At 46.5% G+C, this 25615-nt stretch overlaps 1 protein-coding gene across 2 annotated transcripts; it reads left to right on the forward strand.

Annotated features, from left to right (window-relative positions):
* Positions 1 to 439: 439 nt before the first annotated feature.
* TCTN2 (tectonic family member 2) lies at positions 440 to 25443 on the forward strand. Of its 2 annotated transcripts, XM_032311554.1 has the most exons (18): positions 440 to 652; positions 781 to 888; positions 1365 to 1441; positions 2280 to 2475; positions 5350 to 5450; positions 8048 to 8244; positions 8706 to 8832; positions 9912 to 10056; positions 11706 to 11771; positions 12724 to 12858; positions 13106 to 13183; positions 16277 to 16357; positions 17175 to 17286; positions 19818 to 19924; positions 22650 to 22803; positions 23744 to 23869; positions 24017 to 24105; positions 24349 to 25443. In XM_032311554.1, exons 1-18 carry the CDS (start codon positions 571 to 573, stop codon positions 24450 to 24452), a joined length of 2085 nt encoding a protein of 694 aa, XP_032167445.1. In that variant the 5' UTR covers positions 440 to 570; the 3' UTR covers positions 24453 to 25443. The 2 variants fall into 2 exon arrangements, with proteins under 2 accessions (XP_032167445.1, XP_032167446.1); XM_032311555.1 differs by lacking the exon at positions 16277 to 16357.
* The last annotated feature ends 172 nt before the right edge of the window (positions 25444 to 25615 follow it).

The raw sequence follows: 25615 nt of genomic DNA on the forward strand, positions 1-25615 counted from the left end.
CAAAACGTTTTGTGTTCTTTTTAAGATCTGCTTTCCGAGTGCTGACAGCGCTGTGCGGTAAAAACAAACCACACAAAACTCTTCAAAAAACCAGGAGAAGGATCATGAAAACAGTTCAGCCGCGCTCCACAATTACAGCACTGCAGCCTTACCGCTTACTGGCTGCATCCCAAAGTCCTCCTAAAAATCGAGTTTATTTAAAGGACCGCGTTTAAGAAGCCGGGGTCCGTGGGCTCGCTCTAGCTGAGTGACTGAATTAACTCTAGGTTGGGGGAACTCTTTTAACCACGCAGACTTTCTCGTGATCCCTTGGGTCGAGATTCAAGAGCGCACGGCCTGTGGGCGGGGCCGGGATGCTGGGCCCGGGCCGGGGGCGGGCTCTCTCCTGCTAGCCGCCCAATCACCGCCCGCCGCTCCGTAGGTCCCCGGCCGATTGGTGGTTGCCATAGCTCCGGTTGGTTTGACAAGATGGCGGCGGCGAGGCGGCGCGGGCCGGGTCTTCTGGCCCTGTGCTTCCCAGCTTCTAAGGCGGGCGCGGTTCTGTGAAGCCAGTCCCGCCAGGCCCCAGGCATGGGCTTGCCGCCTCCGGCCCCTCCGCTCTTGGGGCTCCTCCTTCTGCTGGGCATCCTGAGGCCGCTGTGGGGGGACCTGGGTGTGTACCGCAGGCCAGAGGCCTGCAGGCTGCGGGTTGGGGATGAGGCGTTTAAGGGGCCAGACTTGGGACTCCTCCCGGTGTCCTTGCAACTAGTAAGTCCGCCCTTCCCCTTCCTTCCCGCCTAGTTTTCCTTCCTGCTTTCATCCGCATGACCGGTCCCGCGGTCACTGCGTCCCTGGTGGGAAGCACCGAAGGTGTGACCGTGTCCCTGACCCTGCTGCAGGACAAGGAAGGTAAAACGTCCGGCCCTTCCTGTGGGGGTGGCGTTGGGGGTGGGATGGACCGGGGTCAGGCCGCCCAAGGAGCCCGGGGAGGTGGCATCGCAGGATGTGGCATCCCCGGGGACCTCGGCCGCCATCCCCGGCTAAGTCGCCATGGGAGCAGGGCTGGGAGGCTGCTGTGGACCAAAGAGGACCGACGGGCGGGCTCGGGGAAAGAGAGCTTGGGACAGTAATGGCTAACATTCACTGTCCCCTCTGCTTCATGTGCACCCCGCGTTTTCCCAGCAGGAACAGTAATATCCTTTCATGCCATTTAACAAATGAAGACACTACAGAGAGGCTGTCACTTGTCACTTGTCCACAGCCGTACAGCTTGTAACAGGCCCAGTCCCCGGCTGGGAAAAGGATTCCCTCCTAGGGACCCTGACTGCAGCCTGCACACCCTTAGCTGCTGGGCAATGGTGTCTGCGTCCTAATCTTTCCTATAGGATTATTGCCGGTTCCGGCTTGTGGAGTGCTGACCAATGAGACGGGAGACTGGAGCTTGACTGTGACCCCCACTGTGGTAAGCCAGAGGTAAAATGTTCTCGGTGCCACCAGTGGAGACTGCACTGCACTCTTGGCTGGACATGGTACAGTTTTCTCTGTGCTTGAACTACCCCGACCCGGTGGGTTATCACATCAGGTAGGCACCCACCCAGCCCAGTAGGTGCTGATGCCCGGGTCAGGGGTCCTTGGACGAGTTTCAAGAAGCTTGTGAACCCTCTGAAATTGTCTGTAATGTTCTGTGTGCGTTTTTCTGATCAGAGAAGGTTAGCAGCATCCATCGGATTATCAGATGGGTCTGTGACTCAAAAATCTTTAGGAATCACTGCTCTCACCCAGCTCTGAGCTTACGTGTAAGGATACTCAAGCCTGGAGAGATGAACTGTCTTCCATTTAATAAATGTTTTATTGAGTGCCTAGTATGCGCAAGACATCAACTCTGGAGATAAAGGCTGGGAAAGGCAGACTTTGCTTGCATCCCAGGAACTGGGGACTATTTTCATTGACTTTTTAATGTGTGTATTTGATGTTCTGCTGATACACTGGTAGGATGATAAAGAAACTAAAATCATGCTGGACACACTGAGTTGATTTATCAGACAGACCCGTGTTTAGTCTTCTCTAATATCCAGACGTTGCTTGGTTTCCTGTTGACCTGAGGATTAGGAATCGGGTCTTGCCTAGTGCCCTAGGCTTACTGGGTGAGACTGAACAGAATAATGTCATTTTTGTATACAGTTCTTTTGTAAAGTGGGCTGAGGTGATGGGTGATTTTATCGTGTTTCCCATTGTACGTTCTTAGAATGATTCATGCTGTGTTCAGTCGCTTTAAAAGGGACAGCATACTTTCCTTTCAGAATGCACTGGAGGTGACAGTGAGGTTGAAGAGGGGTCGGCAAAGGTGTTCCTCTAATGAGACGGAGTCCTCCTCAGAGTCCCCGTGTATGGTCCAGGCTCTTCTGGTATCAGCATCTCGCAATTCATCCTGTTTAGCTCATCTACTCATCCGAGTGGAAATTTATGCCAACTCTTCTTTGGCCCATAATGCATCAGGCAAGTAAAGTCTTTGACAATCAAAACATTCACTGTCGACTTTATCTGTTGGGTTATAGGCGTTTGCCACATAATCTGTATGCTCTGCTCTTGAGTCCGTCTTGCCTTCCTAAACCTACTTCCTTTTTGTTTAAGTTTCTTGGTTTAGAAATTCCCACTTTGTCCTCTTTGACTTAATTCGAATCTGTTTTATTTTGCTCTACTGTTTGTACCCTTGTGGACTGCCTTCAAGGGAGAGCGTGAAGTTCGTTTCTGTGCATTGGATTCTTGTGACTCCATCTTGAAACCAAACCAAACCAAACCAAAAACAAAACAAAACAAAAAAGCAAGGGAAAGATTAATGAAAGAGTTTACAAAACAAACAAAAACCCCCAAAATAGATTTTCAGTGAAAGCTTTGGATAATCAGCTTCTTTTTCCCAAGGCAGCCTCTTAATATACACTTATGGAAGTGTGTGGTATTCTTGTGTTTAAAAACAGCACGCACACACACACTAATAACACACAATTTACTATTCTATACCTTTTAAAAATAAATGCCATACAAATGGAAAAGTGCTCCTTATTGTTTTTAATAGCTCCTAGTACTCCATCCTGTGGAGCTGCCCTTGTTTGACTTGTCTCTTACTGATGGAATTTCAGGCAGTCCCGGCTTGTGATGTGTAACCAGCGCTACAACAGACAGCGCTGTGCACACACGTGTTTGGACTTGAAAGTGGTATCGTGTTATTCTCCCTTTCCCATGGCAGTGTTCTCAGAACGAGAGAATGTAGGTGTGCCGGTGGTGAGGGGTCCGGTTTGATAGGTGCCGCCTACCGCAACCACCTCCAGCATCTCTCGCCTTTATGGTCATCTGGGATGAAGGGAGCCACGTGGCTCCTTCGTAGCAAAGGTCTGTCACTTTGAGACTCCACAGCATCACTTCCCTCATCACTGTCCCCCACTGTGGTCCTCTATGTGATTTCGGAAGTGGAGGGGATTGGATAAGCGAAGATAGGGCCGTTCAACGGACCGCTCTGCCCTCAGTGTGCTGGCATGGAAGGTTCTCCAGGACAGATCTCCAGCTGCGGAAAGCAGATGCAGCTGGGTGCCTACAGCACAGAATGCGAATATATATTTATATTTGCACAGAGAAGTTCTGGAAGGCTGTCTGAGACGCTGACCGTGGGGGACCCTTTGGAGGAGCCATGTGGGAACAGGAAGGGGCGGGCTATGAAGACTTCACTGTGAACCTTTTTCTTAGATCCTCGTGAGTTCTTTGAACATGTGAAGCGGTGACCTATTTAAAGGTTTCAAGTTTTATTTTTAGAAGAAAAAACATTCTCTAATGTGTAAAATTGAAAACAAACCAACAAAATAATATCCGGGGGGTGCTTAAAAAAACACCGGAGGGATGGAGTAACATTCAAAGTAGTAGCTTTTTTCTTTTAAAAAATCTTGACTTGACTACATTTAGGTAATAAATAAAATTTCTTTTAAAAAATTTTGAGTCCATTTAGGTAATATTTCAAAGCATCTTTGTGCAATTAGCCAAACTTTGGAAAATTAGAGTGTCTGTATACTGATAATTATGCGATGTCCGGTCTGACCCCATGAAGGTATGAAACATTTTGCACCCAGTCAGACAGAGCTCAGAACAAGAAAAAGGATGGAAAGACAGACAGGAGGTACGTGGTATGCGTAGTAACAATGAAGCTAGCCAACAGCAGAGGAGACGTATAGATAGATACACAAACATCTATCTATATATCGTATAGTAAAACCCTATTCTAAAATGCCTTGCTTCCGTCCGACAGGTTTAATTATACTGATGGTCAGAGCCTTGTCTGGTCTCAGTGACATAGTCTGTTACTCAGACCTTCTCATTCCTGATGCCATTGACGTACGGGGGTTCTACTATATGATAGTGTAGACTACGTAATTAGTGGTGCTTCACATGCTGCAGCTGTCGTGTCCTTGAAGTTAAATGTTACATGGAGTTTAAAGAAATCCTTGTTACCTAGTTTTTCAAGAGGTACCAAATCCTAGGGCAAAGGTAAAATTCAGGGGGCGCTTGGGTGGCTCAGTTGGTTAAGCGTCCGAGACTTGATCTTGGCTCAGGTCTTGATCTCACAGTCATGAGTTTGAGCCCTGCGTCGGGCTCCATGCTGGGTATCAAACCTACTTTAAAAAAAAAAAAAAAAGTAAAATTCAGCAGACTGAAAGTTTTACCCAGTAAATTATTGCAGAGAAACTGGGAACACTGCTGTCTGGATTCTGAGTTAGGAGGTTGAAATGTAATACAACATATTCCTTTTCCAGTCCATGTAAAAATTATTCATTTCCCCGCCCACTTTCACCCTGGAACCAGAATCAGGATGTGACGAGTTGGGTCTACAGTGCGATAGGATAGGAGGTTGAGCAGGTAGCATCATTAGATAGAATCTTGCGGCCAGATAGGCGCCAGATAAGCCATCTGAACCGTCACCGTGGTTTCGGTTTTATCTGCTGGAGGAGGTAATGAAATGGAAGGAGTCAGTGCTTAATGTGAGCCCGTGCTATGAAAAGCATTGTTCAGCGTATAGAAACATAGAATCAGTGCCTTACAGTTATCCCAGCTTATCAATTTTAGTCCCTCGATTATCTTTAAGATCAACCACAAGTTTCAGTTTATTATGACTCGCACATTTTCCTGTATTTGGGGTTTTGTAGGTGTGGTAGATAACAGGCCTGGGGGAGGGTTTACGCACAGCTCAGGGATTCCTTAATGTGTCCTATATGGTCCTGGTGATTTATAAAACAATCGTGCAGCTTTATTTCGAGCATCCAAAAAACCATGGCAGTGTTTTGTCTGCTTGTTTCATAGCTGGACTTCTCTGTTCTTTGTACTTTTCAGAGAATGTGACTGTTATTCCCAATCAGGTGTATCAGCCCCTGGGTCCTTGTCCCTGTAATCTGACAGCCGGGGCCTGCGATGTTCGCTGCTGCTGTGACCAGGTGGGTATGTCCTTTCCCATTCCAGGTGCAGAGGTTCTGCCGCCTGAGGGCATGTGAGGAAGACCAGCCAGTCCCCATCCACAGCTATTTGAGCGATGGGCTTTGAAAACTAGGATTGCGTTTTGTGTTGCAACTTGTTTTCAAATTGAGTATTTCCTCAATTTAATTTCTCAATCTAATATTCAAATTGAGTATGTTTAGTTCTGTCGGTCTAGTTTAGGGAAGGAAAAAAAATGGATCTCTTCCAATAAAGTCAGGATTCAGATGATTATACTGAGGGGATGGTGTTACTCTTACTGAGAAGCCTCTACGGAAAGGTAATTTTTTTGGTAAATAGAGGTACACAACCCTCACGATGACCCCACTTGAGAACATTTCCGTCACACCAAAAAGAACCCTTTGTGCCCCTCTGCAGTATCTCCCCTGCCCACTGCCCATCCCGGGCCCCTCTTCCTCTGTGCTCTGGCTTTCTGCATTGGCCTGTTCTGGATGTTGCGTGTAAGCGGATTCCGACAGCCTGTGGTCTCCTATGTCTGGCTTTTCTTGCTCGGCATCTTGCTTTCAAGGGTTCCACATTGTGGCAGGTGGCAGGAGCTGCGTTCCTTTTTATGGCCAAGTCACATTTCAGTGCAGGGATAAACCACAGATTTCCAATCCGTTTATCAGATGATGGACATTGGGGTTACTTTCGCTTTTTGGCTGTGATGAATAAAGCTTCTGTGAACATTTGTAGGCAAGTGTTTGGATGTTGGTTTCCGATTCTCTTGGGTAGAGTACCTAGGAGCGGAACTGCTCTGGCCTATTGGCAACTGTAGGTTTAACCTTTGGAGGTTTTCCAAAGTGGCCGCACCGTTTTAACATTCCCATCGGCGGGGAAGGGTGGCGATTTTCCCCATGTCCTCACCTACCTTTGTTACAGTGATCTCTTGGATTTTAGCCGTCCTCGTGGGTGTGAAGTGGCCGTTCGCTCTGATTTTCATTTGCATTTCTGTAGTAGCAAATGATGTTGAACATCTTTTCATGCGTTTACTGGACATTTGTGTATCTTTAAAGACATGTCTTCCTAGGCCCTTTGCCCATATTTTTATTGTTTTTATTTATTTTATTGCTGTTAAACTATAAGAGTTTATTATACCCTTCTGGAGACTAGTCTCAAATCAGGTATGTGATTTGTAACAAGTGTCCCCATTATGTAGGTCGTCTACTTTCTTGTAGGTATCATTTGAGGCCCAAAAGTTTTGTAATTTGGAGTCTGGTTCATCAGTTTTTTCTTTTGTTGCTTGTGCTTTTGGCGTCATAGTTGGGAATCTGTTGCTGGATCCAGGTACTATCCGCATCTGTCATCCTTCTTTGCGATTTAAGAGGAATGACAGATGTGGCACATTTCCTGGGACCCCAGGCACTCCTGATTTTGGTTGAGCACAATTACGTTGTGGTTGGTTTCACAAAACAGAAAAGGGAAAATCAGAAAAGGGAACTTTAGGGTAGATCTCATGTTAACACTTGCACGTACAATAACAATTATATTTAATCAAAAAATACAACACATCGTAAATCAGTAGCAGCGGAAGTGTCCAGATGGTATTCTTTTTTTTATTTTATTTTTTTTTTTTTAAAGATTTTATTTATTTATTTGACAGTGAGAGATCACAAGCAGGCAGAGAGGCAGGCAGAGAGAGAGGAGGAAGCAGGCTCCCTGCTGAGCAGAGAGCCCGATGCGGGGCTCGATCCCAGGACCCTGGGATCATGACCTGAGCCGAAGGCAGCGGCTTAACCCACTGAGCCACCCAGGTGCCCCATCCAGATGGTATTCTTGTTCTCTGTCTTCCAGACTGCAGTCCTGTGCCCGGTTCTGACTTCTGTGTTTGTCATACTTGGTATCGAAGCATGCAGTGCTAGCCACTGGCCTTCTGGGTCAGTGATGTCTTCTGGGAGCTGCTACTCACCCCTTTAGTCGTGATCCGTTCTTTAATTTGAACTGTTCTTGTTTAAAATGTATTCTTCTACTGTCAGTAAACAAGGCATTCAGGACATAACTTTGAGCTCTCAACACTCTGTGAATCAGGGAAGAAAATGGACAAATGACCGAATACAGGAATGAAGTCACTTCTTGATGACATTAACTGGTTGTGTTCTCGTGTGGACCGTAAGGATTCTTAGGAGTTCGGACTGTTTGCCCTGACTCGAAATGTCTTAGGTTTCTCCGGGCTCGCGATTTGGATGGTGATGGCGATTAAAAAGAGACGTTTACTCTGTTTTATTCCCCATTTGGAATCTATTCCGTATTATCTTCTCTTCATACTGTTTTCTTTTCCCCCTCTCTCCCTCTCTCTCTTTTTTGTGGGCACATCTCACATCCCCAGTAAGGATGGGATTCCCTGAACGGTTTGAAATTCCTGACCTGGAGGCTTATTAGGGAATTAGGAATTCCAGCAGGATTTTACTTCCTGTGAGCTCGGAGCACAGGAGCCTGGACAGGAGACTCTGTTCCAGGCTTCCTCAGCGGCGTCCTGCTCGCCTGAGTGCCTCTGGGGGTTGGAGAGGGGGCGCCCCACGGCAGCTTCTGTCTGCTCACTGCCCCTCTGTTTCCTTTCCAGGAATGCTCGTCCGATCTAACGGAGCTGTTCAGAGAGGCCTGTTTCACCGGCGTTTTCGGAGGCGACGTCAGTCCCGACTCTGACCACCTGTGCTCTGTGCAGGAGAGCCGCGGCGCGCCCGGCTGGTTCCCGTTCCTGTGTGTGCAGTCCTCGCCGGCCAACTCGCCCTTCCTGGGCTACTTCTACCATGGCTCCGTGTGCGTGTCCTCTCGCGGCCCCGACCTCACCGCCTCCAGTCGCCAGTCGGTTCTAGATTTCCGTCAGCAAGTTTATTTAGCGCTAAGGTTTTTAAAAGAATTGGGCCTCACTGAAGAGAAATTGTTGATGCCACAAAGAGTTAACAGTGACCATCTGGGTTTGGGGAAGGAGGGCTGGGCTCCCTGGGGGCTTGAGTTTCTTTCTTGAACCTTTCCCTGATGTCGAAATTTGACAGCTTTCTTCTTTTTCTCCTCCTCCCCCTCCTCCTCCTCCCCCTTCTCCTCCCCCCCCTCCTCCTTCTAGAATTCTCGTAACATAAAATTAGCCCCTAACCACTTTCAAATGTGCACCTCTGTGGCTTTTAGTCCATGTGTTATTTTTGTAATTAAAAAAGTAAAACAAAAGTTTAAAGGAGATGCAGCCGCGAGCGGCAGCGGTCATCCTTGTCGTTGATCTACAGCTCCTCTCAGCGGCGCGCTTCCTTTGGAGTGCATCTGCGTGCTGATCTAAGAGACCGCTCAGACTTCGGTTACAAGCAAGGAGATCCGATCATGACTGTAGACAAGACCTATTTCACCATTCCGCAGGTAAGAATTTCAATTGCGATGTGCTCGGGGCCTTTAACATTTTTTCCCATCTTGTTAATTTAACTTAAAAAAATCTTATCCTAAGTTACTTTTCTCCTGTGGACTTCCCAGGCGTGCAGCTCTTTATGGTGTCGATTTTAATAGTCTCTCTTAAATTAGCCACTGTTTTTGCTAAATGTGAGAGTGAACTTCCCAACCAAAAGACATTCTCTCAATTTCCATGGAACTAACTACCATTCTGAGCTTCTGTTAGTTTAACAGCCAATTTCTAATAAGCTATAAGTAGACAGTAGACAGTTTAATGTAATAGTCCAGAACTTTGAAAAATATCTCAAGGCTGTAGAGTTTTATGTAAAACCTTTATTTTTTTTTTTAAGTCCAAAATCATGAGGAAAAGATATTTGTGGGAAGAAAACGTGGAGTCTAAACGGTCTCTCTTCACTGTTCAAGGAATCCATTTTTATGGTTTTTTTTTTTTAAAGATTTTATTTATTTATTTGACTGACAGAGATCACAGGCAGGCAGAGAGAGAGGAGGAAGCAGGCTCCCCGAGGAGCAGAGAGCCCGGCATGGGCTGAGCTGAAGGCAGAGGCTTAACCCACTAAGCCACCCAGGTGCCCAGGAGTTTTCTTATTTTATGTTACATACTTCTACTCCTCAACCAGCTGCTTCCAGACTGTGATTAGCGAATGAACTAGATAGTTGATTTGTGGCTCATCTAGTCAGTGAACTTGACATTATTTGAAGACTAGCCCAGCAGTAGGCGTGGGCTGCGGGAAGAAGGCCCATATTGGCCACTGACCTGTGTTTTGTGATTTTTTTTTTTTTTAAAGATTTTATTTATTTATCAGAGAGAGAGAGGGAGAGAGCAAGCACAGGCAGACAGAATGGCAGGCAGAGGCAGAGGGAGAAGCAGGCTCCCCGCTGAGCAAGGAGCCCGATGTGGGACTCGATCCCAGGACGCTGGGATCATGACCTGAGCCGAAGGCAGCTGCTTAACCAACTGAGCCACCCAGGCGTCCCTGTGTTTTGTGATTTGACAAAGCTCATAGCCTTGTTGGGATTTCCCTTACCCTCAGGTGTCCCTGGCTGGGCAGTGTGTGCAGAATGCGCCCGTGGCATTCCTTCACAATTTTGATGTTCGGTGCGCTACTAATTTGGAAGCCTACCAAGAGCAAGATGGTGGCGTCATCCACGCGAAGATCAAGAATGGTGCGGTGGGAGGTATGTCATGTTGGTCTGAGAAAAGAACGTGGGACTCCTGGGTGGCTCACTCGGTGAAGCGACCCGACTCTTGATTTCGGCTCAGGTTGTGATCTCAGGGTCGTGGGTTCGAGCCCTGTGTCGTCGGGCTGTGCACTCAGTGGGGGAGTCTGCTTCTCAGCCTCTCCCTCTGCCCCTTCCTGCACGTGCTCTCTCTCTCTCTTTCAAATGAATAAATGAATCTTAAAAAAAAAAGAAAAAGAACACAGACCTGAGTGTCTACATAAACTGCGATCCCATGAGGATATAAATCACTTCCACTGGATCAACTTAAAATATTTCAACTCTCAACTGAAGGAAAGGTTTTCCTCAGAGAAAGCCCAGTTCCATAGGGCAGCACATCCCATATTCGTTCTTCTCTACAAATGGAGGTAGAACTCATAACGGAGAATTAACTGTGTTGAGGTGTACAGTTCGGGGACATTTCGTTCCTTCACAGAGCTGTGCCACCACCCCCTCCGTTTAGTTCCAGAACATTTTCCTGCCCCTAAAGGAGATACTATACCCTGACCCCTAGCAACCACTCCTCCCCTTTCTGTCCCTGTGGATCTGCGTGGTCCGTGCTTCCCATACATGAGGGATCCTGCGGGAGTGGTCTCCGTGTCCGGCTGCTTCACTTACCATCATGTTCGCAGGGTTCCTGGGCTGCCGCACCGACCAGAGCTCCGCTCCTTTTTGTGGCTGTGTCCTGTTCCATCCCATGAACGATCGTGCCACATATGTCACCCGCTCATCCTTTGTGGCATTTGGGTTGTTCGGCACGTTGTTGGCAGCTGTGGTCCTGCTGCTGGGAACGCTCGTGTGCAACTGTCTGTGTGGGCACACGTTCGCGTCTCTCTGGCCCTGCACCCAGTTGCGGGATGGCCAAGTCACGTTGTGATTTGACTTTCTTTCTTTCTTTTTTTTAAAGATTTTATTTATTTGACACAGAGAGATCACAAGTAGGCAGAGAGGCAGGCAGAGAGAGGAGGAAGCAGGCTCCCCACTGAGCAGAGAGCCCAATGCAGGACTCGATCCTAGGACCCTGAGATCATGACCTGAGCCCAAGGCAGAGGCTCAATCCACTGAGCCACCCAGGCACCCCCTTCTTTTTCTTTATAAGATTTTATTTATTTGTCTGAGAACGAGAGAGCTCAAGCAGGGGGGAGTAGCAGGCAGAGGGAGAAGCAGGCTACCGGCTGAGCAAGGAGCCTGATATGGGACTCGATCCCAGGACCATGGGATCATGACCTGAGCCCATGGCAGATGCTTAACCGAGCCATCCAGGTGTCCCGTGATTTGACTTTCTGAGGCAGCGCCAAATCGCTTCTAGAGCAAGCGCGCTGTCTTCTGCTCGCCCTGGCAGTGGCCCGCGTGTTCGCTCCTGCAGGGGAGAAGCTCTCAGATCACACTGTCCCTGACTGCCAGTCTCCTCCCCAGTTATCATCAGATGCCAAGGCCCGTGGGATCCCCCTGGGGGGCGTCAGGGGAGGTGGGGGAGGGTTAGCAGCTGGCACACAGGTCAGGCGCGGTCACCATAGTTGCCTGGTAAGCTTGCCCTTGACCAAGTCAGCATGCTGGTGCTGGGCCGTGTCTCCTCAGGAGGCTAACGGACCCCGGTATCTCCTCAGGCATCGTTACGCCGAGAGTAACCTACGAGGAAGCCGCCGACCCAGACGCATTCATCACCAGGACAGGTATTTGAACTCAGGCTCCCTGTCACCTCTGCAGAAACACGTAGGTCCTTTCTGAGAAGGGATACGTAGTCCTGGAGGGAAATAGATTTTTACAAAGAATTAAAAAAAAATTTTTTTTTTTTTAAGATTTTATTTATTTAACAGAGAGAGAGAGAGAGATCACAAGTAGGCAGAGCGGCAGGGCGGTGGGTAGGGAAGCAGGCTCCCCACTGAGCAGAGAGCCCGATGTGGGGCTCGATCCCAGGACCCTGGGACCATGACCTGACAAAGGCAGAGGCTTAACCCACTGAGCCACCGAGGTGCCCTGATTTTTACAAAGAATTTAAGGAGCTTCCCCACAGTTAGAAGTGTGGCCCACATTTGGTTTGTTCCTGACTTGTCTTGCCTCGCTGCACAGCACTGTCTGCCGCTTGGAGCCATTCCTCACAGCCCTGAGCTCTCTGGGCACCAGGGGCCCTGCTGGTCTTCAGGGAGCCTGTATATAGGCTTCTTCCTCTCTCTTTTCCTTTTTTTTTGTTTTTTTTAAAATAACTAAACTTTGCCATCTTGACGCAGCCAAACAAGACATTCAGAGTTCCGCTAATAGCGCCAGGATTTTTGTTGTTCACGAAGGATATTTCTGTTACCTTACAATGTGTCGAAATTCTCAACTTTATTCATTTCTCAGATCTTAGTGAAGTACCTATAATACGGTAGTGAGCTAGACGGCAGGCCTCGGCTCCCAGGGGCTGACATTCTGTCCCTTGTCCTTGCCAAACACTGGAGCGGGCGTGTGCGTGTGTCGAGCCATGAGCTGCATTCTGGGGGTCCGGCAGTGGAGCGGAAGGGCAGACCTCCCCCCCGGACACTGTGATGCTGTAGGGGAGGGGGCCTGTGCTGACTCGGTGGGGCCAGTGATCGACCTGAGCCCCGAGAAGGGTCGTTGATCTATGAAAGTATTTTTTATTCGCAGGAACACTTTTAAGCAATGAATCAGCCTCCAGAAATGTGAATGTGGAAGAACATTATATTTTCAGATGGAATAATAATACAATCAGTGAAATAAATGTCAAAATTATCCGGGCAGAAATTAATGCCCACCAGAAAGGTAAGTTTGTTGAGGGCAGTGAGAATGTTTTCAGTGTAAAACATTTCTTTTTCTTTCTTTAAGATTCTCATAATTATTACATGTAAAATTAAGTCAGGCTTGTTTCTTATTGTATTTGTGATTTAACAGAAAACTTTTCTTTTGTATGGCAAATGTAATTATAAAGTAAAGAAAATAACACTATGGGGATAATTCCTTTTCCTAGTGAAACAGTATACATTGTATTTTCATTTTGCTTTATTTCTAGGAATCATGACACAGAGATTTACAGTAAAATTTTTAAGCTATAATAGTGGTGAAGAAAAGGAATTTTCTGGAAATCCAGGTAAGACAGTATATCAGTGTATGTCAACTGCTGACCCTACAAACATATTTTAATTCGGTACTCTTATACTACAATAATTGTAAGGCACTCTCTCCGATTTTAGTTTGTGACTCTAACCTTTCTCTTCTCTTTTGTGACACTGTATTCTTTTTCTGATAACAACTTTTTTTTTTTAATGTGAAGTGTCCTAGATAGTAACAAATTGTTGTAAATGCAAAACATTCTGTCTCTTTAGCTACTAGTCTTTTGAAAAAAAAAAAAAAGATAATGCCCAATAACGTAGGTAAAATTAGCTTTTATAGAACCAAGAAGCTATATATCACGGGGACTGGGAACTTCCGGTCACCTTGTGCATTTTGTGATTATGTACAAATATAACATCACCTGATTTTACTTTAATTAATTAATTAAAATTTTTTTTTAAGATTTTATTTATCCATTTGACAGACAGAGATCACAAGTAGGCAGAGAGAGAGAGAGAGGAGGAAGCAGGCTCCCCACTGAGCAGAGAGCCCGATGCGGGACTCGATTCCAGGACCCTGAGATCATGACCCAAGCCAAAGGCAGTGGCTCAACCCACTGAGCCACCCAGGTGCCCTAATTAATTTATTTTAATTAAAAAATATATTTTTTAAAGATTTTATTTATTTATTTGACAGAGAGAGGGATCACAAGTAGGCAGGGAGGCAGGCAGAGAGAGAGGGGGAAGCAGGCTCCCCGCCGAGCAGAGAGCCCGATGTGGGGCTCGATCCCAGGACCCTGAGATCATGATCTGAGCTGAAGGCAGAGGCTTAACCCGCCTGCTTGTGATCTCTTTCTCTGTCAAATAAATAAATAAATTCTTAAAAAAAAAAAAAAAAGATTTTATTTATTCATTTGACAGACAGATCACAAGTAGGCAGAGAGGCAGGTGGGGGAGTGGGAAGCAGGCTCCCTGCTGAGCAGAGAGCCTGATTTGGGACTCGATCCCGGGACCCTGGGATCATGACCTGAGTGGAAGGCAGAGGCTTTAACCCACTGAGCCATCCAGGTGCCCCAAGTTTACTTTCTTTTAAGTGAGATTTTAGTGTACTTGTTAATGTGGAGTTTTGGACTTTATAGTTTTGGATTTCAAAGCAGTCTCCTGAAATTAAAAGTTAATGATCTGGGGCGCCTGGGTGGCTCAGTAGGTTAAGCCACTGCCTTTGGCTCAGGTCATGGTCTCATGGTCCTGGGATCGAGTCCCGCATTGCAGAGAGCCTGCTTCCCTCTTTTTCTCTCTCTCTCTCTGCCTGTCTCTCTGTCTACTTGTGATCTCTGTCAAATAAATAAATAAAATATTAAAAAATAAAATAAAATAAAAGTTAATGATCTAATTTAGCAGGATTTCTGAGAAACACCATTACAATATGTGAAAAGTGTTGACACTCTTGTCAAAAAAGAATTGATTGTGACCCAGAACCAGTCAGTCTGTGAGATAGGTTGTGTATGGACAGCCATTCATTCTCTAGCACTTTCCGAGGCAGGAACGGTTTTGGCAGGAGTACACTACACGGGCATGATTCTCAAGGAATGAACTCTCTTACTTGGAAAGACGGCACCAGGTCATAGACACAACAGAGAACAATGGAAGATAATTAATACATGAGGACTGGACTCACAGATAGGCCTAGAACTTGAGAGCAGTGGAATGTTGACCGTCCACCTCCACTGCCCATCACGAAGGACCTGTGTCAAGTACCTAGTTTGTGGAGGTTCTGATCTCAGTGCTGGAAGAAAAGCAGAGTGAGTCAGAGTTCTGCACTCTGGCAAGTTTCTATTCTGGGCCGTGTGGAGGACATTGTACCTGGGAGAGGAGATAGTGTGGGTTGGGGACAGGAATAGCTCAGGGGCTGCCAGGGAGGCAGCAACGGGGCCGCTGGGAGGTGGAGATGGGCAGGGACCAACCAGCGGCCGGAGGGCTCGGGAAGGAACCCGGGTTCAATTCTTGCTGCTTCAGGAATGCTCAGAGGTAAGGTGGGAAACACGCACTACGCGTGAACCCTGACTTCGTCTCGGTTTGTAAAAAAGGCTCTAAAACATGTTTTTGGGGACATACGAGTAAGTAGAAGTATGATACATTTTGATTATTAGAAATTATTAATTTTCTCAGGAGCAATATTGGTATCATGGTTATGTAGAAGAATATCCTTCATTCCAGGAGATGTATGTTAGAGCTCTTAGAGGTGAAGTGTCAACTCTAAAGTTTACTTTCAAAAGGTCTCACCAGAAATAATCTGTGTGTGAGCTCGTGTAATCCCGAGAAGATCAGGCTGGCGAATTATCCACGGTTGTTGATATTCGGTGCTGTTCCCTTCATCTCTGTGTGCAGGTGAACGTTTCATAATAAAAAAGCAGAAACAGTAAGGCGGGCTAATAGGAGAGACTGGGAATAGGACCTGAATCACCGGGGGTGGGGTTGATTTACCGGAGAGTTCCATGTTGTGCCTTTTCAGATTTGATTTTATTATTTTTTTTATTTTTAAGATTTTATTTATTTATTTGTTAGAGAGCACAAGCAGGGGAGTGGCAGGCAGAGGTAGAGGAAGCAGGCTCAGCAAGGAGCTGGATGTGGGACTCGATACCGGGACCCTGGGATCATGACCTGAGCCGAAGGCAGTGGCTTAACCGATGGAGCCACTCAGGCGTCCCTCAGATTTTTATTCTTAAAATTTATTTAAAATCACTCAGGGGCGCCTGGATGGCTCAGAGGGTTAAGCCGCTGCCTTCAGCTCAGGTCATGGTCTCAGGGTCCTGGGATCGAGCCCCTGCATCAGGCTCTCGGCTTGGAGGGGGGTCTGCTTCACTCTCTCTCTGCCTGCCTCTCTGCCTACTTGTGATGTCTTTCTGTCAAATAAATAAATAAAATCTTAAAAAAAATAAAAAGTCACACAAATATCTTTGTTAAAGAAAAAAAAAAAGAAAATGTGTGAAGATGGTTTCTTTTCTCAAGTGTATTCTGATCACTTTGCCTGTAGGTTTCCTTTCTCTGTGTTATTCCTCTTTTATACTATCTGATGAGGGTTTGCTGTGTTGGGTTAACTTTAGCTACTTCCCATTATCGCGTTTGTCTAGGTTACCAACTTGGCAAGCCAGTTGGAGCTCTGGATATCAACAGGACGAATAATGAGACGACCTTACGCCTTTGGCAATCGGGTAATCTGGTTGGGTGATCTGATTCGTGCTCTGACAAACTAGAATTGGAAATAGGGCCTTATTTTGAATCTAATCAAGTAGTTAATCACTTTAAATTCCTGTTGATTTATTTAGCTCATGGGGAGGGAGGGTGGAGGAGATCAGGCTTCTACAGCTTTCTTTTGTTTGGTTTTAAATTTAACTTTGTTTGCTCCTGAAATGCTGGTTATTCATAAGGGAGATTTAAATGGGGGTTGGCTGGGCTGCCTAGGTGGCTCGACTGAGTGGCAGACTCTTGATTTCAGCTTAGGTCATAATCTCAAGGTCATATCTCAGGGTCGTGAGATGGAGCCGTGAGTCCAGCTCCGTGATCAGCAGGCTGTCTGCTGGAGATTCTCTCTCTCCCTCTCTCTGTGCCCTCCTCTTGCTCATAGTACATGCTCTCTAATAAACAAAAAACAAACAAACAAATAAATAAATAAAATCTTTAAATATGGGCCTGGCTGTAGAGTCTCTTGTCATTGTTGCCTGTAGCCCCAGATGGTGGTAATTGGAGATATGACCATAACTTTGATCCAAACAATGGGAAATCTTTGCGTTGGTGCCAGAGGCATTAACTTTCATGTTCAGAAAAGACCATTGATCCTGGGCCAACTATTCGGATACAGAAAGGCCCCTTTGTTCAGCTTTGAAAAGATTAGAGTAACCATGACTTCAGTTCTTGAGGAATTTGGAAACTTTATTTCTACTGATGGTTTTCGGTTTTCCAAGAAAAACTTTGAAGTAAATCTTTATTTTTGTTTTAGCAAAAATAGAGGATCATCTTTTTACTTTCTAGCTGGAAGGGGTTTGTGTACATCAGCAACTTTCAAACCCGTTTTGTTTGGAGAAGATACACTGTCTGGATGTCTTCTAGAAGTCGGGATCCATGAAAACTGTACTCGGCTCAGGTGAGTGTATCATGGTGAATCTACCTGCCTTTTGAGTGGTTTGCTTAAAATGAATTCACCCCCTGAAATGACAGACAACATGAATGTGAAAAATCGCAGTCTGTAGAACACACTTGTGGAAAGTGGGAGTGGATAGTAGTCTCTTCAGAACTGATTCCCGGCCCCTGGGTGGCTCAGTTGGTTAAAGTGTCAGACCCTTGATCTCAGCTCAGCTGTTCATCTCGAGGTGGTGAGTTTGAGCCTAGCATTGGTGTCCATACTGGGTGTGGAGCTCTACTTCAAAAAAAAAAGAGAATTGATTGGAACATTGGTAAAAGGGAAAATGGAGTTCTTTGTTGGCACTAGAACCCTTTCATCCATATTTATGTAGTTGCTCTGCTAAAGTCTGTCCATTGTTGGAACCCCGCACTCCTTGAAGCATAAAAAGGACAGGAGGCAGATGTAATTGGTGTGATTAACACTGAAAGAATACATAAGCCTTGGGGCGCCCGGGTGGCTCAGTCGGTTAAGCATCTGCCATCTGCTCGGGTCTTGATCTCGGGGTCCTGGAATCCAGTCCTGTGTCAGGCTCCCTGCTCAGCCGGAAGTCTGCTTCTCCCTCTGCCCCTCCCTCTGCTCGTGCTCTTGGATTTCTCTCTCTTAAATTAATAACTATGATCTTTAAAAAAAAAAGAATACACAAGCCTTGTTACATGGTGTATACGGAACTTTGTACTTATTTGGGTGGCATTTGGAAGGTGTGTTTATGGATACGCTTATGCATTCTTTTTTTTTTTTAAATTGAGGTAAAATTCATGTAACATAATCATTTTATTTTTTGAAAGATTATTTATTTATTTATTTGACAGAGATCACAGAGAGGCAGAGAGGTAGGCAGACAGAGAGAGTGGAGGAAACAGGCTTCCCGCTGAGCAGGGAGCCCGATGCAGGGCTTGATCCTAGGATCCTGAGATGATGATCTGAGCCAAAGGCAGTTGCTTAACAACTGAGCCACCCAGGCGCCCCATAATTAATCATTTTAAAGTAAATAGTTCGGTCACATTGAGTGCATTCATGATGTTGTACAACCACTGCCCTTATTTTGTTCCATCTCTGCAGAAGAAAACCTGTACCGATTAACTATCCACCCTGTTCTCCCCTCCCTCAGCCCCGACAACCACTGATCTGTGTCCTATCTCTAGGGACTGACCTGTTCCAGACCTTTCCCATAAATGGATTCCTACAGTAGGTGGCGGCCCCTTCCACTCAGCTTCAAGTTTTCGAGGTTTATCCACACGGTGGCAGGTGTCAGGGCTCTGTTCCCTTTCGTGGCTGAATCCTGATCCTGTTCCACCGCCTGGCTCTGCTCCAGCTTGTTTATCTGCTCATCCGTCCCTGGGCACCTGAGTTGTTTCCGCCTTTGGCTGTCGAACAGTGCTGCTGTGAAGGTTCATGTGCCAGTTTTGATTGGAGTCCCTGCCTTTAGTGATCGTGGGTGTAACCATTCCAGGAGAGGAATTGCTGGGTCATACAGGAATTAGATGCTTAATTTTTGGAGGAACCACCACATCGCTTTCAGTGGTGGCACTATTTTATATTCCTACCAGGAATGTGAGATGGTTCCAGTTTGTCCCCATCCTCCCAACACTGGTTAATTTCTGTTGTTTTGATAGTTGCCATCCCAGTAGGTGTAAAGGAGTATCTCGTTGGAGTTTGTAAGTGCGTGCATTCTGACTCTATTTCATCTGCAGCATATCCTGAGTAGCATGTTCTCTGGGGAGCTGGGAGAAGATGGGGAGGCACTAAGCAGGGAAGTAGACAGGTGTAAGTTTCAGCAAGGCTCTTGACTGTGGGGAGTAAGGCTGGAGTCGACGGTCTCTGCCTTGCTGTTCATAAGGTTTGTACCTGCCAGTGACATCACTGGAAAGGAGGGATGCGAAATTCCAATTCCTTTTCTTCTTCTTCTTTTTCTGTTTTTTTAAAAGAGAGAAGGAGAGAGAGAATTCCAAGCAGGCTCCATGCCTAGCGTGGGGCACAATGGGGGGCTCGATCTCACAACTCTGAGATCATGACCTGAGCCAAAATCAAGACTCAGGTGCTTAACCAACTGAGCCACCCTGGCGGCCCCGCTAAGTTCCAGTTGTTAATCTTTACTTAATCTTATGGCTCAAAGTTCTAGCTCAATATTTACGTTCCTTTTGCTCTCGGATCCCTCTGGCCTGTAAATTTAGCCTGGTGACTGGGTACGTGATCTACGCACCTCCCAAGTTTTATGACACTCAACGGAGTCTGTAAACTACATGATAGCAACATGAGTCACCAATATTTAAAACCCAGAGTAAACGACTGCTTCTGCGTATCTTCCCCTAGTGGCTTAGGTCCCTCCTGGGCAGGCCATTGAAGAGAATGCAGGCGCCCAGCCGCTTTTAATGCCATTTCCTCTGCCAAGTTTTTATTTGGGCCCCAGCAAGCACAACCTGGACACTCCATGGAAAGGACCTCAGGATGAGCCCCACTGGCCGTGCGCTGAGAAATGTCTTCCTCTCTCGCAGGGAGAATGCTGCCGAACTACTTGACTCGTTAGTACAAGCAACTCATGTTGCAATGAGAGGCAACTCCGATTACAGCGATCCTAGTGACGGCTGGCTGGAAATAATCCGTAAGTCAGAGCTGCAGAGATGTGCGGCGGGTAGCTCGTCGCTAGGAGTGTGTCATGTGGGCTGTGCAGGGGAGTCGTGGGATGAGTCTTCTGCCTGCGCTGCAGCTTGGCTGAGGTCTGTCTAGAGGTTAGCTGTCTGGGCATCGGGCTCTTCACATTCCTTACCTCTTATCCATGAGGACTTTTTTTTTTTTTTTTTTAAATATTTCATTTGTTTATTTGACAGAGAGAGACACAGCAAGAGCAGGAACACAGCAGGGGGAGTGGGATAGGGAGAAGCAAGCTTCCTGCTGAGTAGGGAGCTCGATGCCGGGCTCAATCCTAGGACCCCGAGATCATGACCTGAGCTGAAGGTAGACGCTTAACGACTGAGCAATCCAGGTGCACCCCCCTGCTTTTAAGAGGAAATCCGCATGAAGTTCAGTGCCCCGTTGTTTTATGAGCTAATGGCCTTTGTAAAAGAAAGTCTAAATGAAGATTGAAGATTTTCAGTCTGTTTCAGTTTGCATTGCTATTTTCGATTGCCAGGAATATGGACAGTTGAGAGCAGACTTTACAGTTTATACAAGCAATATTGCTAATTTAAAACAAGGTGATTGAAATGATGATGCTGAGTGAAAGAAGCCAGACAGACGTGACCCCGAACCCTCCGGTGCCATGTGTACGAGATGCCCAGAATGGGCCGATCTGCTGCCACAGAGAGCAGCTCGTCACCAGGGCCTGGTGCAGATGGGAGCGAGTGAGGAGGGACTGCTAATGGATACAGGCAATAAAAATGGAGTTTGGTGATGATGGCCGCACAACTCTGTGAATATACTGGAAACCATTGAATTGTACATTTAACTGGGTGAACGGTCTGGTGTGAAATGTCTCTCAGGACAGCCGTTACAACGGAAAGAAGTGAAGGCATAGCGGGTAAGAGAGCAGGCCCCACCCAGGCCGGTGGAAAGGCGGCAGTCCTGTGCCTTTGAGCAGAGGAATTTGCAGCATCCAGACCAGTAGGGACAGAGCACCAGGAGGCGGAGTGCGTGTGGCTCAGGCAGTAGCGGGGTTCACCTTCCGATCTAAAATGCTGCTTCTGAGCTGCCGCTCACTTAGCTTGTCAGGGCAGAAGCTCGAGGGCTCAGCTGGTCGTGGTAGAGCTGGACCCCAGACCCAGGCTTCCAGCCTCTTTGCTGGCTCCCCAGCGGGCAAGTCAGGGGAGTCTTGAGTATTGAAACGTCCACGGGAGGAAGGCTTCTTCTAGTGCTCTAATTAATGGCATTGCCTTTTGGGGCCAGAAAGAGGAAATTGGCTGTGCATCATCTGCTGACCTAAGTCCCCTCTTGTCACTGAGGACTCTGCCGTGCCCCTCCCCTTGGCCTGGACGGTGGTAAGCAGCTTTCTGGCTCCTGTTCTCTGTGCCCCCTTAGGTTGCTTCCGCTCAGCAGCCTGGAATTCACACAGCGGCCCATCCAGACTCGTGCCTGTGCTCTCCACACCCCTTGTGATTTTGTTTGGATCATTAGGGTCCCGGGTCTCCTGCCCTCTTTGTGCCAGCGAGGGATCATGTAATATGTCTGTGGGCCAGAAGTGCCCCAAATCACTCTCTGACTTTGGGAGGGGTCCTGGGGGCCATGGGGCACGTAGGCTGTGACGCACCGATCCTTCCGTGCCCTGTGCTTGAGTCACTAGGCCCAGAGTTAGATCCTTTGCTGCTGAGGCCAGCTGGGTGAGCTGTGACATCCAGGGGGATGGAGGGAAGGAGTCAGTAAAGCACGTGAGAAGTAGAGAAACTGGGAGGTTTCGAGATAGAGTAGCCCCAAGGTTACATAAGAAGGACTGAGGTGGTGACATTTCGTTGCCTTCGGGGTGAAAGCAGTTGGCTTCTATGACTGTCTAAGCCAAAATCAACCCTGATCCTGGTTGATAAACAGAAGAGATGGTGAGGGGTGCCTGGGTGGCTCAGTGGGTTAAGCCTCTGCCTTCAGCTCAGGTCGTGATACCAGGGTCCTGGGATCGAGCCCCACATCGGGCTCTCTGCTCAGCACGGAGCCTGTTTCCTCCTCTCTCTCTGCCTGCCTCTCTGCCTGCTTGTGATCTGTCTGTCAAATAAATACATAAATAAATAAATAAATCTTAAAAAAAAAAAAGAGATGTCAAACACACACATCGAAGAGGAGGAAGTTGGAAGTTATAAATTGTCACAACTTTCAAGTCCCCCCAGTGTCCCCTGGGTGTCCCCATGATTTGCTACCTGCCTCCTGCAGTTACTAACTTCTTAATCGGTTTCCTTCTCTTCACTGTGTTACTCTATGGCAACACAATAGGAAATTGCTTCTTCGCTCTTTTTTCCCTACTAACTGGAGTTGTTAGCACGGATTGTAAATGTCTCAGACGCCTTGTACGAGAACAGCGTCTCATGGTGTTTTACTGCAACTGGATGGTATTTCTGCTAAAGCTCTGGGGAGCTTGGAGCTTGGGAACTGGGTCCAAATGTCTGCTTTTATCACGTGGGTCCGGGATTTTAAAAGTTCCGGTGACTGACTTAACAGATGAGGAAACATTTTGAACACAAGGACTCGCATGGCCACAGAGTGACGATACCAAGAGCCCGTTAGAGACGAGAGATGTGTAAATGTGATTCCTATCCCAGAACATTTCCCAATTTTGCCTCCGTATCATGGCACTATACAAAAACCATGGTTATTCTTTCCAAAATGCACAACTTGATATTTTGCTCCAGGCGCCGATGCCGCCGACCCTGGTGCAGCCCCGCCTGTCAGCGTGCACGGCCTCTGCGTGGATGTTCCCGGCCGGCTGCACATCCGCATCCTTTTCTCAGATGCTGGCGCAGTGGAAGGGATGACTCAGCACGAGATCGTTGGCGTAGAGACAAGGTGTGATCGCATCTCGGATAAGTCAGTAAAGTGGCAGGTGCTCCAGAGTTGGGAAATGCTAACCTGCAGTCGGAGTGTTTATTTATGAATTGCAATTATTCGGGACCTGATTATGTGTATAAATGAAACATGTTATCATCTGCGTGTGTAATGGTAACTTGTTCTCCCAGGTGTTTATAAAGCTGTGTGTAAGGGATTCTGTGCGCTCTCTCAGGGGGCCCAAAGGGGAGATCCGGGAATCTAATGATCCGTGCATACTGAGTAGGGACTACTGTGGGGAGGGCGTCTCCCCAAGGGGAACCTGGGGGGCAGCTGCCAGAAGGAAGGGGATGGAATGCTGGATGGGCAGAACCGACAGAGGTTAACCACCAAACACAGCTGGTAGCAGTCTTCTGAGAGGGATGCGCTGTGCGTGTATGTGGTGTGTAGAAAACACCTTCATACTCCTCCCAGCATCTGGAAACCCCTCCAAGATGGCTAGCTGCTATTGTTGTTCGTATTAAATTGTTGATTGTTGTAGCTGGGTGGTTTGCTGCGCTGCTCTCTCTCCTTGCGCATATGTTGGAACGTTTACATCGCCCAATGGGGGGAAAAGCACTAGTAGAATTTGAACCTTCTTCTTCTTCTTTTTTTTTTTTTAAGATTTTATTTATTTATTTGAGAGAGAGACCGTGGGAGAGAGCATGGGAGGCGGCAAGGTCAGAGGGAGAAGCAGACTCCCCATGGAGCTGGGAGCCCGATGTGGGACTTGATCCTGGGACTCCAGGACCGTGACCTGAGCCAAAGATAGTGGCTTAACCAAATGAGCCACCCAGGCGCCCGAATTTGAACCTTCTTTAGGAGAATCCCGATTTATATTGTTGCTGTTGGTTCCCTGATACTCTTAAGAGGACCAGAAGCGAGTGGTGGGTGTGTTACCTGCGTAATCTTTTCCTTCCAGGTTCTCTACAGTGAACTGGCAGTTCCAGTGTGGGCTTACGTGTGAGGATAAGGCCGACCTTTTCCCTGTCAGTGCCTCTGTCCAGTTCATTAAGATACCTGCCCAGTTACCCCGGCCACTGACAAGGTAATCCAGTTCACGACCTAGCTGACATTATTAGGAAGCAGAAAAATACTTGAAAATAAGAAGTTTCTTTCTTTATTCAAGTTTTGATATATTTCATCAGAAGTGTGCTTTTTTGTGCCCATTGTAATCTTCTAAAATGTTTCCTAGATTCCAGATCAATTTTACAGAATATGACTGTAACAGAAATGAGGTGTGTTGGCCGCAACTTCTATATCCACTGACTCGTTATTATCAAGGTAGGGTAAAGCAGGTTTCTGGAAGGGTTATCACTAATATTTTGCCAATTAAAATAGTTTTAAAAAATATGTATGTGTCACAGAAAACTTAAAAAAACACATAGAAGGAATTTTAAACAATTTACTGATAAGGTTTCCACTTAGAAATGATCACTATTACTGTTTTGGTTTATTTCTACTAAGTAATTTCCCCCCAAAGTTAAGAAATAAGAATTCTGCTTCATTTGGCTCATTTTCTTGCAGGGGAACCTTATTCTCAGTGCGTAGCCAAGGGCTTACTCTTGGCATCCTTCTTTGCATTAGCTGCGCTCCTCAGTAACCCCTGGACCAGAACATGCAAAGCTTGAAATGCAGCTACCGCCTGACTTCTTATAGACCACAGACTTTTGCTTCAGTCACTTGTCGTACTCCTCTGTGCCTTTGTAAAGTTGTAATAAATGCAGTGCTTTATTTTTTAGATTTTTTAAAAGTTAAGTGCACTGCGGATTTAATTCACATACGTAACTATCCAGGTGTGTGGAGAGATGCAGAGCAGACACTCTCATTGCTGGACCAGACCAAGCAAAATGCACAAGAGGGTCAACGGTGTAAATAAATGTTATCAGACGCTTTCGTGTATATCACAAGTTCCCACAGTCACGGGAGTTTTGGTCCACATGTTATTCTTACTTTAGAAAGTATTTTCTTCAAATTCTTATATATTTCCAATGAATTGGTTGGTTAATTTCCTCTATTTCAAAGAAAGAATTAAAAATTCATAAGCCTTAAAAATGTATTATTTTGTAAAAATACACAAATAAATTGAGGAGGGAAGATGTGGAGGCTAAAGGAGGGAAAGCAACATTGGGAGGGAGGAGAGTAAAACAAAACCAGGACAAGAGGTCAGCACAAGTATGATCAGGTACAGGAATCATAGACCCATGTAAAATAAGCTGGTTTTCAGTGAAGGATAGTTTTTCCTAGTTGATGCTTGAGAGAAATTCCTCCTGTGGCTCCCTATGAGGGGACAGACAGCATGATGTAGTGTGGGGGTGGGGGGGATGGATATCTTCAACCACAGCCCGCAGGGCCACATGGCAAATCTCTGCATCTTCTTCGTGGACTAGACAAATTTTAGTCATGTATCAGATGGACTTTGTACAGGGTGAGTAAACCTAATTTTGAGATGTGACTGTCTTCCCTTTCACACTCTGATGGAATTCGTGGTGCCTTCTGACTTCCCGGACACATCAGATATGTTGTTGCATTTTCCAGTGTAAATCTGTAAGCCTAGTTCTGTTTTTTACTGATTCCTATTAAACATGTAACTAATGACATAAAGAAGTTTTCTCCCTCAAGTACCACTCTGTGTACTGCACTGAGAAATACCGATTCCTCCCCTTCTGCTTCTCTTTTTCTTTGATCTGGATCTCTGTGGTGGAAGTGATTACACCCCGTAGAAAGAGTAAAACAAATTGTCTTTTGTCAAAGAAAAGGAAATATCCACTGGTTAATTAATTGTAGTGATTCA

Source organism: Mustela erminea, chromosome 13 (assembly GCF_009829155.1).
Source record: "Mustela erminea isolate mMusErm1 chromosome 13, mMusErm1.Pri, whole genome shotgun sequence".
NCBI lineage: Eukaryota > Metazoa > Chordata > Mammalia > Carnivora > Mustelidae > Mustela > Mustela erminea.

Bases quoted from the DNA above. Each gene is read 5' to 3' on its own strand.
- TCTN2 (XM_032311554.1), top strand. From the start codon at position 571: ATGGGCTTGCCGCCTCCGGCCCCTCCGCTCTTGGGGCTCCTCCTTCTG. The intron at 12,859-13,105 runs GTAAGTTTGTTG...CTTTATTTCTAG, and splicing joins AATTAATGCCCACCAGAAAG to GAATCATGACACAGAGATTT. The intron at 23,870-24,016 runs GTAATCCAGTTC...AATGTTTCCTAG, and splicing joins TTACCCCGGCCACTGACAAG to ATTCCAGATCAATTTTACAG.